Source organism: Notolabrus celidotus, chromosome 1 (assembly GCF_009762535.1).
Source record: "Notolabrus celidotus isolate fNotCel1 chromosome 1, fNotCel1.pri, whole genome shotgun sequence".
In the NCBI taxonomy this organism is placed as follows: domain Eukaryota; kingdom Metazoa; phylum Chordata; class Actinopteri; order Labriformes; family Labridae; genus Notolabrus; species Notolabrus celidotus.
The window spans coordinates 12,137,960-12,156,225 of record NC_048272.1 but is presented as its reverse complement, the minus strand read 5'-3'; the positions used below and the strand labels follow the sequence as shown (position 1 = coordinate 12,156,225).

General features: G+C 39.9%; 1 protein-coding gene across 1 annotated transcript; it reads left to right on the top strand.

Moving 5' to 3' along the window:
* The first annotated feature begins 4,755 nt into the window (after positions 1 to 4,755).
* On the top strand, positions 4,756 to 16,681 carry dusp7 (dual specificity phosphatase 7). Its single transcript, XM_034679804.1, has 3 exons — positions 4,756 to 5,776; positions 7,432 to 7,860; positions 11,245 to 16,681. Exons 1-3 carry the CDS (start codon positions 5,368 to 5,370, stop codon positions 11,559 to 11,561), a joined length of 1,155 nt encoding a protein of 384 aa, XP_034535695.1. The 5' UTR covers positions 4,756 to 5,367; the 3' UTR covers positions 11,562 to 16,681.
* The last annotated feature ends 1,585 nt before the right edge of the window (positions 16,682 to 18,266 follow it).

The window sequence follows — 18,266 nt, the reverse complement described above, 5'->3', positions numbered from 1 at the left end:
CTGAAATGCACTTTTGTTTTTGCTTTTGGCCTACAGCATGGATTTGTGTAGCATTTATGCATGTGGCTTTTTCATTCAGAGAATCAACATTTCCTACAGGCAGGGGAGCACAGTTACATCTTTAGCTATACCTTTGGGACTATTATGCTGCGCCGATATTAACACAGTTCTGCAAAAAATTACATTACCATTCTGGACTGTAGATCCACAGTCAAATTAAAGGATCCTCCGACTGCCGCACATTTTTTCCATCAATGAAGGATGACTGTGTCCTCAAAGATTAATTTTCCATAAATTGCTTTTTCAGTTTGAATAGGCAATACTGTACCGTCTTTGCATGAGGGTTCTTCAAACTCCAATATCAGAGATATTTTCAATATGAGAATTAAAAAGCTGATTAGAAACCCCAAGAGCGGAGGTATATGCAGGGGGGTAGTTTTCTCTGGGTGTTGACACAGACATGCACCACCTGAGGTCTCCTGCACTTTCCATACTCGCAAATGAAAGTCTTTTTTTTAACCACAGTTTGAAAAGTACTTTAAGGTAAGGGATTGTTGTCTCAGTTTTGTATGCTTTCTTTGACTTGGCAAGAGATAGTTGGAAAAAAAAAAGGTGATGTCATTCACTCTTAGCACCAAAGCAGGATTGTACAATGAGCCAAAATAACGACTGTTGTGGGGATGTTTGCATATGAAAGTCATACAAATCTGGAAATTTGCCTTTGTTGAAGGAACCAGTTGCTACCTTCCATGTTCACCAATAAAATACTTGATCTCTTTAGCACTTGGCTAATCATATGGATATGGAGCTCTTGCTCTCCCTTGAAACACAATTACAAAGTGAGTTGGAACTTTGACAGGACAGCTCCATATGTCAAGAAGCTCAATTTACTACTTTTGTGTGTTGTTGATTTCTAATCTTTATTTTTCAAACTGTCCCAAAGCTGAAAAAGCCCCATTTATTTCATGCCTATATCCCAATGTAAAGTCAAGCAACATAAGTCAGGTCAGTTTGTTGGAGCTCAAGCAGCTCAACAATCTGCCTGTCAGTCGATTTTGAGATGTGTCATTGGCAAAGTGTCTCTTTAAATTCTCTTCCCTGAGTGAATTTGGGATGTCAGAAACAAAAGTTCACAATATTAAGAGAAAGTAGAAGAGATCTGTGGTTGTCAGTCAAAATCAGTGGTCTTCAAATGGACAGATATCTACTAAATATTGGTTGAAAGTATTTGCAAAAATGGGCAGCTTCAAATGTGATGATGTCATAATTTTAGCATCAACATCCCACAATGTGTTGATGTAATTTGTTTCTACACATTCAGCTAGCAAACTGCTGCTGCTAATAGTAAGTCTGATGATGTTTTGTTTACTACTGGATAGCTGTCGTAGCCAAACGCACACACAGAGCGACTACACACTCTCTAAGAGAGCCTGTTGTTGTTGTCCATGAAGGGAGTGGAGACACAAGAGCCCTAAAGTTTGTGAGTGTGTGTGTCTGTTTGTGTACTTGCGTATGCATGTATGTCTGTGTCTGTGTTTTTGTGAGTGAGTGTGTGTGTCTGTGTGTAAGTCACTGGGGGGATAAAGAGTCATTGTCTGCAGCTGGTGCATCCCCCACTCCTCCTCTGTGCAGCTGTGAGGAAATCAAACGCTCCTCTTTTCCCCCTCTCTGCCTCTGTCACAACCTGCTGATGCCTTATTAGGTCATTCATGGTGAGACGTAGTGATGACCCTCTGATGGGCTGTGTACTGCTGCAGGTTCACCAGCACTGATGAGCTCTTTCAACATAGTATCAGCAGCTTTACGGATAAACTGCATTCGAATATGAGCTTGATAAACACAATTACAAAGTGCAATTTACAATCTTATAAATGTTATCATAAGTTTTCTATAACTTACCCTGAGCTGATTACCTGGATGACACTGTCACAAAAATCTTCTATTCCACCTTGGATAATGGAAAGGCAACAATTGCTTAATCAAATCCATCTGCAGAGTGGGAATCATCACAATATACCAAAAGTGTCTACAGAGAGTTGGATGCTGCCTGAGGAAGAAACACATTTCATCTGCAAGTCTCATTACAGACAGTTATTTACTGCTATTTGTTTAATATGCACATTGTTGATATGTGCGCATCACAAGCCTCAAATTCATGCATGTCATGAAATCAAGGTACTAAAAACAAAATTGCATACACTTGTTGTTTCTACAGTAAATCGTATTTTCCCTTTTCTCAAATGTAAATCTCAAAATTTTTCATGACAGAGTTTGCAAAAAATCTCTACAAACATGTTTTAGGCTATGCACTGTGTGGAGCCACAGCTGTTGTGTCACCCTGAGACAAACATGAATGAACAATAGCAAAGGATGATGACAGAAGTAACACTCTGACGCTTTGGAAATGGGTCACTCGATTAGTGCTGTCGAGATAGTGGCCAAAAGCCAATTTTGAGTGAGCATGTCCAGAGATTGATTGGTGAGCCAATGTGCAGAGATGTGAATAGACTATGAAAGAGTGAATGAGTGAGTGAGAGTGTCAGACTAAGTATAAAAATGTGAGATCAACAAAAAGGAAAAATAAGATTATTTTTATTTTTGTGAGGCCTACATGTACAGTAACACAGAATTTGTTAAAACAGTACATTTCAATTAATCAATGAACAGGATCGTTAAGATTCTACCTGAGTCACAGTTTCATCATGGCTGAGTTAAACTGTTACTGTTGGCATTTCTTGATTATCTGTTTCATCCTATTTTTTGTTTACACATTGTAGATTTAGTTTGATAAGGAAAAAATGCTCAATACCATGTGGAAACTTTCAAGCCTTGATAAATACAACAACACCATTGTGACATTTCAGATTGATGCATTTATTATTACTTAAATTACACAGTTGTTGAACTTTTTCCCAATTAGAAGGAGTGAAAAAGAGAAAAACTAAAGATTTTTTATATATTCTTGGAAAAAAGAGTTGCAAAATTATTGTCTAAAGACAATTTTTGTAAAATGAAAAAAAAAATTGTATTTCATGTTTGCCTTTATTTGATAGGGCAGCTGGATAGAGGAAATGTTGGGAGTAAAGAGTGAGGGATGACATGCAGCAAATAGTAGTGACAAGTAGTCGAACCAGCGCTGCGACGACAACTATAACTTGGCTTTGCACATGAGGTGCTAGCATGAAACGCTAAGCCAACAGTGCCCCACAATGTTTATTGTTGAAAGTTTGAAATTGAAGTAGGAGAAATGAGGGCAGAGATATTAAGTTTGCTATCAGGGAATCTAAGTCTTAAAACCACCTTAACATTAGATTATATATGAAATTAATACTGACAATAACAATCATCCACAGGAATACCAAGCTGGAAAACTAGCCAGTATTCGATACAAATGAGCATGCTTTAAGCCAGTGATTCTCAAATGGGGGTACGCGTACCCCTAGGGGTACGTAGGAGTACTGCAAGGGGTATGTGACAAATGTAAAGAAAAAAAAAGAAAAAATTTGCATCGCAACGAATAGAAAGAAAATCGTATTGAAAACAAGTTTATCAACAGCGTTTAATTTGTATTTCAATGCAACATCAAATAGGGCACTATTTCCTAATTGACCATATTCATTCAAAAAATATATTATATCCTAAAACCGCTTGGCCCAGACGGCCTCCATCTGTTGACGTCAATTGGTCAGCGAGTGATCACGTACATTTGCTAATAAAAGCTTGGCCAGGATGATAACAACAGGTGGTTGAAATGCCTGTTTGACAGAAATAAATCGGTGTGCTCCTTGGGCCAAAGCTCAATCTTTAATTATTCCTGAAAATATTGCCCTAAAAAAGTATAGAATTTGTGTCTTCTTTCATTTCAATGTTATTATGACACTGTAAAACCACATGAATACATCTATTCATGTTATTTTCCCATAGTATTTCCTGAAATTTTTTCTCGGTCGTACGAGGGGGTACATGGCTGAAACTGTTTTTTTACAAAGGGTACACAAGCCAAACAAGATTGAGAACCCCTGCTTTAAGCTAGCGAAATTGGTTAGCTAATGTTAGACAAGGCAAACACTAGCTACAATTAGTTAGTACCAGTTCCCATAAGTGTAACTTAAAGCAAAAAAAGAGAGCTAACGTTAGCATTAATCATGACTTAATATTTTTTAGAAGGTTTAGGTGACTAAAAATTGCAGTCAATATATGTATTTGTATTTAGTTTAGTTTAGTTTAGTTTATTCACACACATCATCACAAATATACAACTATATATATTCAGTGAACATTTCACAATGGTTGGATGTATGGAAAGGGTTGACCCCAAGGAAGTTAAATAAAGCTTTTAATAGGGGGCCCAATTTCCCACAAATAAAGTGGCAATAGACGAGATACAACAACAACATACTAACAGACAAAAAACAAACACACAACAGACAATCCCAATATTGTGTTGACCTACATCAATTAGTGCATTGATATGATCAGTACATTAATCATAAATTGCCAGAAGCTGTAATTTTAGCTTTTTCTTGAAGATGGAGATGGAATGTGACATTTTTAACATTTACTTACAGTTATATTAAGGAATAATGTCAAGAATGTTTGATCTCTAAAGTTTTATGTGAGGTATTAAAAACCATAATGAGGATAGAGAACCAAATTCATCATGTCATTCTCAACATTCTCAACAATGTGGAAATGAAACCTGACTTTCATTTCGACATTACAGGCAGACCAGTTTTCAATGAATGGAAATGGATGTTGTGAACACTGTCTGAGCTCTTGAGTCTGTCGCAGCTCTGCGCCTTTAAATGCACGCGCTCCTCCCTCCTCTCAATGACCAGCCTGCACTGCCTCTTTAACACATCCAGTGGAAATGACAAACCAGAGGCGCTCCTCGGGCCAGCGTGTCAAACACCAACACTAATCATGGGCATTAGCAGCAGCAACTCATCCGAAACCCACAACTCGAGACTCTGAAGAAGCGTCTTTGGGCCTTTTTTGTGGGTCTGCGGACGCGTCAAAACTGAAGCGGGCTCGCCAAATGGACGTCGATGGACTGGAATGAATCCTCCGCTCCTATCGGACTGAAGGAAAGAGGGAAAGAAACCTCTGCATGTTCAAGTTTCCTGCTCAAACCGCAGGGGCATCGCTTCGTGCGTGTTGGATGTGGGTGCGTGTGTGGAAGTGTGTGTTGGGTGCGTGTGTGTGCGCAAACGGAGGACCAGCAGCGGCAGTGGCGGCGGCGGTGGTGGAGGTGGTGGTGGCCGCGGGAAGGGAAGTTTAGCGCCGTGATTTTTCTTTTCCTATACCTTTATTCTGTTGCGTTCATTTCATGCCACACCGGGGGACAGGCGGATTAACGTTTCCCTGATGAAAATTAACCATCTGTGGAGAGGTTCTGTGATCGTGACTATGATGATGATGTCGAGTAAGAGCGTGGAGTGGCTGCAGGAGGAGCTGGAGTCCGGGGCCGGCTCTCTCCTGCTGCTGGACTGCAGACCCCATGAGCTGTACGAGTCCTCGCACATCGAGTCCGCCATCAACCTGGCCATCCCGGGCCTCATGCTGCGGAGGCTGAAGAAGGGAAACCTCCCCATCCGCTCCATCATTCCCAACAACGAGGACAAGGAGAAATTTGTCAAGCGCTGCAAGACGGACGTGGTGGTCCTGTACGACGAGGCGAGTCCGGAGCGGCAGGAGTCCGGGCTGGGGAGCTCCGTGCTGGGGCTGCTGCTGCAGAAACTGCGGGACGACGGCTGCAAGGCTTTCTTTTTGGAGGGTAAGCACACAGGGCTTAATGTAGTCCCTTTATTTCTAACTAAACTCACACTGAAAGAGGACAGATCGTTTCAATTTCATTCTAATTTCCTGATGTGACAAGTTATGGCTGCTTTGCTGTCCAAAGAGATCCAAACAAACAGTGCGGTTAATGCTAAATTAACAGTAAAACCAAGAACTGGGACCACTTAATTATAATAACATTTATACGCATTTAGCCTCTTAGTGTCTATTCCTGCATCAGGACCTAAATTTTATGTTGTAATGTATTGTCTTTAAAAAATACAGCTTCAAATTTGACCAATATTTTAGTTTCTAACATATTTGAACATTAAGAGTTGTTGAAATGTCCCAGTCAGTCTGTAAATAAAAGAAATCCAGGTAGGATCAATGAAAGACGGAAGTTGTCTAACTATCATTTCGGTCGTATAATAAGCATTAGTTTGGTCTGTTAAAAAAAGGCATATTCATTCTCATATTCATGAACACATGAGCTCAGTCTCTGTGAGGAATTATGAACTTTCACTGATTCATTTCCCTGACATATTGCCGCCATTATGTATCGCCATGACTTTAATAGAGTAAGGAGTGACACTCTTCAATAAACAATGAATATCTAAAGCTTAACAAAAAGAGTAGTCTAAATGTGTGTTCTTTTTAAATGAAATGCTTCAGAAATGCCCCCGCCATGTTGTGCTCCTTCAGGAAAACACAGCGGCTTTTTTTCATGAATGAACAAGGAAACGAGGAAACGACGACACGCTCTGAATCATTGAAACGATCTGTTAAATCCACAGCAGTGAATAGCTACATTGTCTCAAACACGCCAGGCTTTAAAATATTGATTTACTTTGATTGCTATATCATTATGGAAATGTTCCAGTGGAGTCAAAACACCGAGCTGCCATTCACAAAAAGTCCACTGAGCAGAGTAGTGAGTGTTGTAAGTGTCCTTCTCTGCTGCTGATTCTCCCCAGGGCTCAGCTTTTCTCAATGGAGCACATCTGTCCAGCATGTTAGCCTATTCATAATGACGTGAATATCACGTTATTCTCCCCTCACCTGTCAACGCCTGATGTAGTGGTTCATAAAAAGACGGTGTGACAACAATCAGTACATTTTTACATCAATGTATTTTTGTTGGTTATTGCTTTGAGAATTAACATTAAAAATGATATTTAAAAAAAATACAGATTTCACACTTAATCGTGATGTGATGCGTTTTAATGCTCTACACATTTACTTGCAGTGTATCAAATTTTTTATTGTAAGAACATTTTAACTAATTGCACTATTTAGACGCATTACTTACCACAACCATTAAAAAAATGCTGCTTTAATTTGTTTGTGATTTTTAATATAGCCTACAGTATATGCTACGTTTTCAATTTGCAAATATATACAACTATTCCATTTAAAAACAGAAATAAAATGTATTGTTTGTGTGTATGTTTTTCTACTCATTATATTTTAGTGCTTTTTTAATTATTTTTTTTACTATTCTGAGTAGATCCGCAATTTTTATTGCACCACTTTAAGGTGAATGCCACAGTTCACCACAGTCTTTGGTTATTTACGGGACACACTTGTTATACCGCCTACTGATTCCATTTTCTGTCTCTTAACACGACATCCTTTACTGTTACTTTCCTCCAGGGGGCTTCAACAAGTTCCAGTCTGAGTATCCCGAGCACTGCGAGACCAATCTGGACTGCTCGTGTCCGAGCAGTTCCCCTCCGTCCTCGGTCCTCGGTCTTGGAGGACTCCGCATTAGCTCCGACTGCTCCGATGGGGAATCAGACAGAGAGCCGGGCAGTGCCACCGAGTCCGAGGGCAGCCCGCTCCCAAACAACCAGCCAGCGTTCCCTGTCCAGATCCTGCCGTATCTTTACCTGGGCTGTGCCAAAGACTCCACAAACTTGGACGTGCTCAGCAAGTACAACATCAAGTACATCCTCAACGTGACGCCCAACCTGCCCAACATGTTCGAACATGAAGGAGACTTCAAGTACAAACAGATCCCCATCTCCGATCACTGGAGCCAGAACCTGTCGCAGTTTTTCCCAGAGGCCATTTCATTCATTGGTGAGTAAAGGGGAAGAATGTACCCAGGTTGTGTCTGTTTGCACAGTGTGTCATGTAAAAGGCAAGGTCATTGCTGGAATCTGTACTCAATAAAATGTCAAATAGGGTCGGCAAAACAGTCGCAGTTTCTCACAACTAAAGTGAAAATTGTCATAGCATTATTCATTTGAAATAAGAGAGTCAGAAAACCCAAAGATATCCAGTGAACTGTGCCACATGTCAAAGAAAAACTGCAAACATTTGAAATTTCTGCTTTTTAAATCTTAAAGGGTTTTCAAAACGTTTCTGATGTCAATGAGCGGAGGTGACAGATTGCATCTTGTAGCACAGTGCTGTTTGGCAGTATTTGGATGAGAAAATGGAGAACAAGTTGTATGGAGGCTGTGTTAGATGAATTATGCAGAGTTTTGACCGTTCTGAGCGTTACCTTTAGACTAAACAGTTTGTCAGAAATTAAGTTGTCTGTTTAAACAATAAGAAAATTAGTCTCTTGGGAACTTGGTAGATTTACAAAAGAGCAACAAATATTCACGTTTGAGAAGTTTTTCTTAAAAACAACTGGAATTACAAATCTGTCTTCTTGTCAAATATGCTGTTCAAATAGTTCTTCACAAAATCACAGGAAACTTTCGAGGATGCTATCAGCTGCCTGTGTCTCTCGCCTCCTGATAAATATGAATTTAAAATTATGAAATAAAAAAGCCATGTTTTGAATAAAACATGGGGGCAGATTCTTTCAGAATGGGGTCAGAAGAATTTCAGCCCTCATCCTGTCCAAGTTTCAGTACTTCCCATCATTCCCGTCATTCCCATGCTCAATGAATTCCCAGAGAGTGAGTAAATTCCCTCAGTGAGTCAGAGCGAGCCAGAGTCTCTACCTCGCTCTTAGACTGTCCAGACCTCCTGACATTTGTCTTTTCTTTTTTTTAAATCTTGGACTAATGTTTCTGCTCAGGTGGGAGGAAGTGTGACATATGCCAGAGCCAGAGGTCGTGGCAGATTTGGGTCATGCTGATGTTAAACGATGCTGTTTGGCTGGCTGTAATGTGCTGGGATTACATCAGGTCTTTTAGCTAACAGCAGGCTAATTATGAGTGAAGGAGACCCAGATGTTACCGTGCACTGCTCTGTTTTAAAAATGTGGATTCTTCAAATATCTAAGATAATTCAATTAACATGTTTTCTTGATTGTGGAGCGTGAGGATTTTTTTTTCTGGCTATGTATGAGCTGCACTAATGAACTCTTGTTGTAGCTGTATTGAAAGTGTAAAAATCCAAGTCCACATCCAAAATCTGAGGATCAGTCCAGAACAGATTAACTGCTGCTAACTTATTCAGCCTCTGAGTCTTGCTTCGTTCGGGGGTCTCCCTGTGAGGATTTTGTTTGGCTCTTTTTATTGTGGAAAGTGAGCACACATTACATTTAAATGTAATTTGGCATCAGCTCTGCAGCCTGAGCTCGTGAGCCATCTGACCCCAATCCTACAACAAGAGTGCGAGGGGAGGAGGCAGAGAGAGAGAGAGAGAGAGAGATAAAGGAGAGGATGAGAGAAAAGAGAAGAAAGGAAAGAAGCACTTAACTCTTGCTCTAATGGCTCGTAGTGATGCAAAGTGCGAGGCCTTGACACTGATAGAAGGTGGAGGATGTAGCCTGTAAATAATGTAAGATGTTTTTTATTCAGATTTTTCTGCAGACTGAGAGCTAGAAAGCAGAATGAAACATGGCTTTCTGCTATCATTGAGGAAGGTCATTCTGAAAAGAAAACACAGCGTAAAACATTTGAATTGAAAGATCTCATTCTTAGCTGCTGCGTTTTTATGTAACTCTGAATACTCCTCCAGACTAGCTTTGATTTATGGCTAGGCGACAGTAAGTAAAATGTTTTGTTATTGTTGTTTGACATGTGAAGTCAGTCCCTGTGTTTTTAGTCATATGAAATTATCTTTTAAGCCATAATCAGAGAATCGACTAAATGAGCAAAGATTGTGTGATTTGGCTTCACGCTTTTACCAACTGGGCTTTGTCAACTTCCAGAAACCAGCGAGGAGCACAGAGACAAAAAGAAATACAGAAATATGGTGTGTGAAACAAAAGCTGTCCAATATTTGGCAGAAAATAATGGCTGTCCAGAAGCTCCTCGCTCATAATCACGAGCTCATGAAACAGCCTATATCTGTTGAACATAGTATATTTATTCACTATTGAGTGATTAAAGTTAATTAATTGATGCAAATGGTACATTTGACTTCTTACAATCAGAAGAAGTCACCCCATTTTCTGCTCTGTACTCCATTAACAAGGTAGAACCTCCGTCCACTTTCCCTTCCCCTGGTAGCTAGATATGTGACACACTCATTGATGTTTCTGGGGAGATTATGAGAAAAATAAACTTGATATCCTGATTGCTTGAAAGGAAAATAAATGTTATTTTTTCCACAAAACTGGACAAGAGAAAAAAAAAGCGTGGTATGGCGACACCAGTCTTAATCAGGGTGTTTCTGCTTGTATGACATTACCGTTTCTGAGCATCAGCCTTTATATCTTCAAGAACCTGCAGACTACAGTCAGAGAAGGGAAAAAGGCACCACAACCCTCTTTTACGCATGAACTCCTGACATTTTCTAGATATTTCTAGGACATTCAGGCCCTAATATTTTCAGGAACTTGCTGTTCACACATGTACCTCTCAATGGGTGATTTTCTCAATCGAAGGTGTTCTCACAGCTCAAAATACTCTGGTTTAGGTGAGGGCTGGTGCATGCAGGAGAAGTTTGAGTCTTCTGTAATTGTGGCTGTTTCTGTATATAGGAATCCTCCACCCAAATACAATCGCAGTAATTTAATACTGACAATTGGAGAGTAGGAAGCAGAGAGATTCAGCTCAGTGTGAATGTCAACATCCTGCCCACTCATAGTGAATTTCCTGACTTTTGCCTGTTGCATTCACACATCGGCTCACCACAACTTCTTGTTGAAGTTTTGCTAGGTGAAGAAAAGGGTCCAGATAAAGTCATGTGGAAAAATGTGGCTGTACAAGTTTACTTCATTCAGCTCACCCAGATAAAGTCAGGGAGTGAAGTGCATGTGTGAAAGGGGCTATATACTCAGCAGTGAAGAAGAAATGTCTGTTTTCATGCAAGAGTTTGTGAGAAAGGAATTAATTAGCCTTGCTTGTAAAAGTGTCCTTGCTGCTAGATTCTTGACATCAAGTTACCACAGGTCCAGAAACCAAAGCATTCATATTCACACTGCAGCACCCAGCTAAATGCAATGTTCCTTTTCACTCTTTTGTCTCTGGCTTGTTGAACATTTGAAGTCATTCCCTGAAAACAAAGGTTTTAACTGTTATCAAACCCTTATCTTTTCCCCCTCCTCTCCCCCAGATGAGGCACGCTCCAAAAAGTGCGGCATCCTGGTGCACTGTCTGGCAGGAATCAGCCGCTCTGTGACCGTCACGGTGGCCTACCTGATGCAGAAGCTCAACCTGTCGCTCAACGACGCGTACGACTTTGTGAAGCGGAAAAAGTCGAACATTTCCCCGAACTTTAACTTCATGGGCCAGCTGCTGGACTTTGAGCGGACGCTGGGCCTCAACAGCCCCTGCGACAACCACTCGACCTCCCCCATGCACGACCAGCTTTTCTTCACCACGCCGACCAATCACAACGTGTTTCAGCTGGACACGCTGGAGTCCACATGAAAAGAAGACACTGGACTGTCCCTTTTTTCCGTAGGGATTACAGTGGTGTGTTTGCCACGGTAACAAGCGACTACACTGGAGTGAAAAAGCAGTTTTAATGAATGTTTTAGCCTCCCAGTGGCTCGTCGTCTCAGAGCCTGGTCACGGAGCTGCGTTGGAGGGACAGAGGAGGCCACAGATGCCACGTAAAAAGAGGGGACAGGAGTTTTACTTCGTCTGAACTGATAGACGGTTTCACAGTGGTGTCCTCCTCAGAGCTTGATTGAATCAAGAGAGGAAGAGCCCTGATCTACTTGTTTTGTAACAAAGAACCGAGGAGATTTATGTGACTGAGAGACTGCAGCTTCATACAAAGATAGAAACATGGAAAAACCTCCAGCGCTCGATTTTCTGAGACGACAACATCCTCTCTGTCTTTTTGTCTCGGCTCTCAAGCTGAGCTGACTGGTGCCAAGTGGAGAATCTGGGATTTACTTGTAGGAAATCTCGCTCTACTGAATGTAGAGTTTTAAAAACCAAGGAATTAACACACACACACACACACACACACACACACACACACACACACACACACACACACACACACACACACACACACACACACACACACACACAAAGTATGTATGTTTGTACTGTATGTATGTTAACGTACATAGCAGCAGCAGTCCTTAACAAATCAGTATGTCTTTATGCATTTTTGTATATTTTTGTGTACATTTACGCACAAATCTATACCTTATATAAATATATACGCATAGAAATTTTATCTATCCAATCCAATAATGGCTGAGGAGAATGTAAAAATGGAGAAGGGGAATGGGTGTGCTCACACCATCAAAGAGGAACGTTTTTGTGATTTTCGTAGTCGTCGTCTTTTCTTTTTTTTTATGTTTCTTTTTTTCTGTTAGGTTTGTAATGACCTAATGCAGTTTGCACAGTGGTGTAGCCATTGACTTGCTGGCACTTGACGCAGGCAGATAAAGAGACATTCAGAGGAGAGAGGCCAGTCCCAGGCTGCGACGAGTCCTGACAGCTGCACAGAGGAGAGGGGAGGGAGCAGGAACCAGGACCCTGTCAAAGGACGAGGTTCAGGGGGTTAGAGGGTTGGGACTCGGGTACATGGGGTGAGAGATTATCAGAGGAAACAAGGTCCCGTGTTGGTGAAGACATTACAGGAGAGTTGACATTTTGCCAACTTTACTCAGAGCAAGTTCCCAGTTTCTACTTCCTTCTTCATATGACTGTTAACCCAGTTGTCTAACAAGAAGTTCCAGTTGTTTCCACCAGCTGTTTGAATTATTGTTTATTTCGGCTAGAAACTCAACTTTTAACTTTTATTAGCTCTACTCCTGATATCTGTAATAGCAGCGGCCCCTGATTCTGCCTAAGAGTAGGTATCAGGTATTGGCCAATACGCCAAAAACCAACATCAACAGTGCAACGGTGCAAGCTGAGCATGTTGTGTTAGTCAAAGCAGCAACTTGTGTTTTTGAACCAGTATTATGTTATGTTATTTTCAGCAGTACCAAAGGAGTGCTCAAGTTTCAGAATTCGTGAGAAAATTAATCAGACATCTCGTTTCATCGTCATACCTGTACGTTTGTCCAAATTGGCGTCTTTGGACTTTTACTTTTGTGCATCAAGGCCAGAGACTTGAACTAAAGGCCAGGGTTGAGGTTGTTGTCGGGGGGCGCCAAGACAGCATTGACACTTCTGAGCAACTTCTTGGTCAAGGAAGTGCCTCAACACTCTTCTATTTCCTTACTTCTCTCCACCTAAAAGGAAGTTGTTCAATTTGTTTCCCTGTCTTTGAGCCACCAGGTAAATTGACCAAAAAAATAACTATGATTGTAATCTGGTCACGGTGTTGGGACATCGTGGCTGGGACTGGCCTCAGCTACAGATTGCACTTAGCTACATGTCTCTTAACTGCATTGGCAAACAAAAGGAAAAGTCTTTTGGTAAAGGGATCGCCCATTTTGTCAAAGAAAAGTTTGTTTGAGTTGATTCACCCTTAAGCCTTGGGTATATAATATAAAAGATATATAAAACGGGAATTGATACATATAAATATTTATATAATAAAGCTTATCGTAAACAGATCTATATTATTTTGTATACCTGAGCATGCTCGTCGTACTGTATGTTCTCTAACAGTAGACGTAACCACGGGTTTGATGTTGCTTTAAGAAGCGGGAAGACGAACGATGGGGACCGTTTTTTTAACTGCTGTTGCTGCTGACCACAGCGGCACACAGCGTGTGGCCAAGGAGTTTTCTGAGACCCTGTTCACATCAGAAACATCTTATCAAGGAGGACTTAAGTTTTCCTTTTATGAATGGGCCACTGCAGCACTCGTCATACATTTCTGTAGGTACACAAGGCATCATGCAAGAACTTTGAATGTTGCTATCGTTGTCTTTCTTTGATGTTTGCTTTTAAGAGTGTTTAAAGTCTTCATACCTGATGTAAGCCCCTTAAACATAAGCGTAATGAACACACCAAAGTTGCTTTAAAAGGTTACCTATTCTGCCCAATCTCTGTGCATGTTAGATCTACCAAAAAATGTCAGTTGTCTGATTAAGGGGACCTTTAAAACCACAGAAAACAATATGTTTTTAATATAGTGGTTTATTCAGACATCTTAGAGCTGTGGTTTGATGTGGAATCAGATGGTAAGAACATCAAGCTAAAGCAAAGCTGTAAATAAATGGGAGACTATCAGGCTGCAGGTACAAGCTTGATAGTGACAAGAATCGGGAGCTGTTAGCGTGTTACTTTCCCCAAAACCTTCATCTTGAATGCCAAATGTGATTCCAATCATACTGATAAGGTTCAGTAAGAGTTAATTTGCCCTTTAATCTGGGAACAAATTTCCAAAAATGTGCAGAACAGAGCTGCAAGAAGTTATAAGTTCTCAAATTGTATTGATTTGAGTAATTGGTATTATTTTAAGAAGTCAATGCTCCTCTCAGTATTATTAGTAAGATAAAACCAACTGCAGGGTTTTCTCACACCTTGTTTCCACTTCTGTGTGTGTAGGAAAGTCAACCAGAAGTCCATTCATTACTATGGAAATCTGTGGCATCTGATGTGCCTCCAAAGCTACTCCCTCTGTAATATTTGGGTTTAGACTTTTCCTCAAGTAAGTTTAATAAATTGAACATTGATTTTGTAGAAACTATATGACAGTGTACAGGCTGCTAACTAGCAGACAGGCTATGCCCTTCAATTTAGTTGCCCATGTTGATTGTTGAGTGAGTTTCTCTGATCAAAAATAACTCATCGATCTGGTTGTAACACACCTTGAATCTGATTAATGTTATCCTGCCAAATATGACTGTACATTATATACAGTCAGATTGTCTTCATCAGTTTTGTGTGATATTTAGTCAGCCTTATACTTTTTTAGACAAAATTAGCCTCTCCCTATGCTACAGGTAGTATCTATCAAGTTTCTATCCACAAAGAGATGCACTTCCTTGCTTTTGGCTCTTGAGGCATCATCTGTTTGTTTTCAAATAAATGGAGACCAGTCACACACGAAAGTGGAAACAAGGCGTCAGCTGTTTGTTGGTTTTAGGAAGTTCTCTCGTTTGTTAAATCATCAACTGGAAATGTTCACAATGAGTTTTTTTGTCTGTATGAGTGGTTCTTGCAAGAGGCCTGTTAATAATATTCATAGCAAACTACAAAAATCTGGTGTCAAACGCCTTGATGTGAAGAGGGTCTACACAGAAACACAGAACTGGGTTTCAGACGGGACAGCAGAAGCTGAACAGGGTTGGTTTAAGCTGGCCTTATATAATCTTTCTAACTTGTTTCTAATGCTGACTGTTCAATACTTTGTATCTCACTTAAAAAAAAAACCTTGTGTAAAAAATGAAACATTTGTTTATTTGTTATTTGAATCAGAACGTGGTAACAACAGACAGCGAGCTGTCTTTGTGCCATGACGGGTCACACAAGGTCCTCTTTGTTACTCTGCAATATATCAAAACACCTTTTTGCAGTATTTTGTAAGATCCAAGACCTCAAAGTTTTTAAAACCTTCTTCTTTTGTACTATATCTATTCTACATAAGTATACAACATTCAGCTCAGTATGGCTTGTGGACTGAAGTAACATTTCACCTGGGGTGTCCAAAATGTTTGACCATTAGGGACCTGAAAGAGGCTGTCACTAACACACAAACACGCACACACACACTGCTTCACACAGCCAGAGCTGTGGTTCAGCATGCCAGTTATGTTTCACAGCAGACGATTACACCACCCGGCTTTAATAATGACAAGGTCTTTCTCCGTCTTGTTTTGATATAATGTGCTCTATGCTATTCCTGTGGCCTTTCAATATGAATATATATCTAAGTATATATATGTTATGAATTTATATGCAAAAGATCCTCTCCTATTATAGCATCAGAGATGAAGACACCACCATGCTTGAATGGACTTCCCTTGTCTGTAGTCATACCCCACTTACAATAAGGAAATTGTTGAGGACTTGATCACTTGCACCCTAGGATTGAAATATATTTCAGTGCAGAGCTTTTTCTATTTCAAAAGAAAAAAACGTTTGATTTCAAGCTGCTTTCTCGTGTTTTTGTGTCTTTGTAACAATGAAAGAGAAATCAAGTCTTTTTCTCTGTTTGTAAATTTGCCAGATCATGGGAACGGCTGTTTCTGTGTCCTTAAAACTTGTAGCTACATCTCGGTAAGAATGTGCTCGGGAGGGAAAGACATGAATGAGTGAGATCAGCAGAAAGAGAGAGAGTGAGAGAGAGAGTGGCAGTGTTAAATACAAAGTGAAAGAAAAAGTGAATGATTTTAAAAATGTTACCTCAGTGAGGAATTTTTCAGGGATTTTTTTGACAATGCATCTTGCATCGTGTTACAGCTTCAAACACACGTTGACTAGCTGTTTTGTATTGTGCTGTAAACAGTTTTTAAAACAGATGCAATCTGTCTGTGTATAAAACAAGGGGCATGTTAACCGGGGCAGTTTCACCTTTCTGTCCACTGAAGGAAAATGATTGACCCGATGTATTGTACAGTATATGGAAACAACACAAGACATGTTTATACTGCAAATAAATATTGAAATATTTTTTTCTTTAACAGGTGTTTCCTTTTTTATTCCCTACCACAAAACTACATTCAAATCACTCTGAGTGGCTTTCACAATAAGAATGTCATCATTATATAAATCTTTATGGTTGATTATTTTTTAGTTTATACTTTAACAAAAGGTTAATAAATCAATATCATAGTTGTGTGCAGCAGAAGAAAGAATATATCAATAGAAATTATGTCGTCATCACAAAGGGGTTGTTGGAATACAGTTACAATTTTTTTCCATGGTACGATGGAATATATTGGCTTATATAAGTAAGATTCAAGATTCAAAGGTTTTTATTGTCAATTTTCACTGTATATACGAGACATACAGCAAATAGCGAGATGCTGTTTCTTTCTTCCAGCTTTTAAATATCAAAAATTTAAATATAAAATACAATAAAATATAATAAAATACAGTTATAAAAAACTGCGTATGTACACAGTGCAGGTAGTGCAGTGACAGTTTAAAGATGGACAATGTAAATAGAGAATAGTGCAAATGGTACATAATACTGCAAATGAATAATAGTAATAAAGTATTCAACAGTTAATATGTAAAAATATGAATTATACTCTTTAATATGGCACTAGCATATATAGAAGGATACTCCCCAGCTTTCTAATCACCCAGCTGTGTTAAATACTTGATTCTGATTTGTCAAAACCCCTTCAGTTATTCATTCTGAGCAAGAGTGAAGTCAGGGACAACCTAATAACACATGAAATAATAATAATTAAATTGATTTTAAGCTGAATAAATATGTCCATTTTGATATTAATTCAACCCATTAGTAGGCTGATAAGAAAGCTATTGCTGTGGAAGTGTGACCAAACATTGTCAATTTGTATCTTTAGCTGGTAGCCAGGTATTAAGCTGGCTATTGTCTTTGCATTGTTTTTTTTGTCTCACCCTGTCAGGATTGTGTTGCAGATAACAACCTGCTCACTATACAATATCCCTTAGATAGAATATAACAAAGGCGTGAAAATATCTAGTCCATACTGCATTAAAGCCAATAACAGTGTTTTTAATTGTACTGAAAGAAGTGTTTTCAATAATGTGTTTGTCAAAAAAAAAAAATCCCTTTGTGGAGATGTTTATATAAGTCAACTTTTTAAATTATTATTTCTAATTACCTGGTCACACAACACCAACGTCCTGTACAAAAATGGCCAAAGTCGTCTGCACCTGCTGAGAAGACTGAGGTCCTTCGGAGTGTGCAGGACTCTGTTACGGACATTTTATGACACTGTGGTAGCGTCTGCATTCTTCTATGCAGTGGTCTGCTGGGGAGCAGGGAGCACAGACAGGGAGGAAAATACTTAACAGACTGGTCAGGAGGGCCAGTTCTGTCCTGGGCTGTCCTCTGGACTCCATAGAGGAGGTGGGTGAGAGGAGGATGTTAGCCAAGCTGACATAACATCAGTGACAATCCCTCTCACCCCCTGCATGAGACTGTGGGGTCCCTGAGCAGCTCCTTCAGCAGCAGACTGAGACTCCCACCCTGCAGGACAGAGCGCTACCGCAGGTCCTTCATCCCATCTGCATTCAGACTGTTTAACACCAGCACTGCTGTGTCCCGTT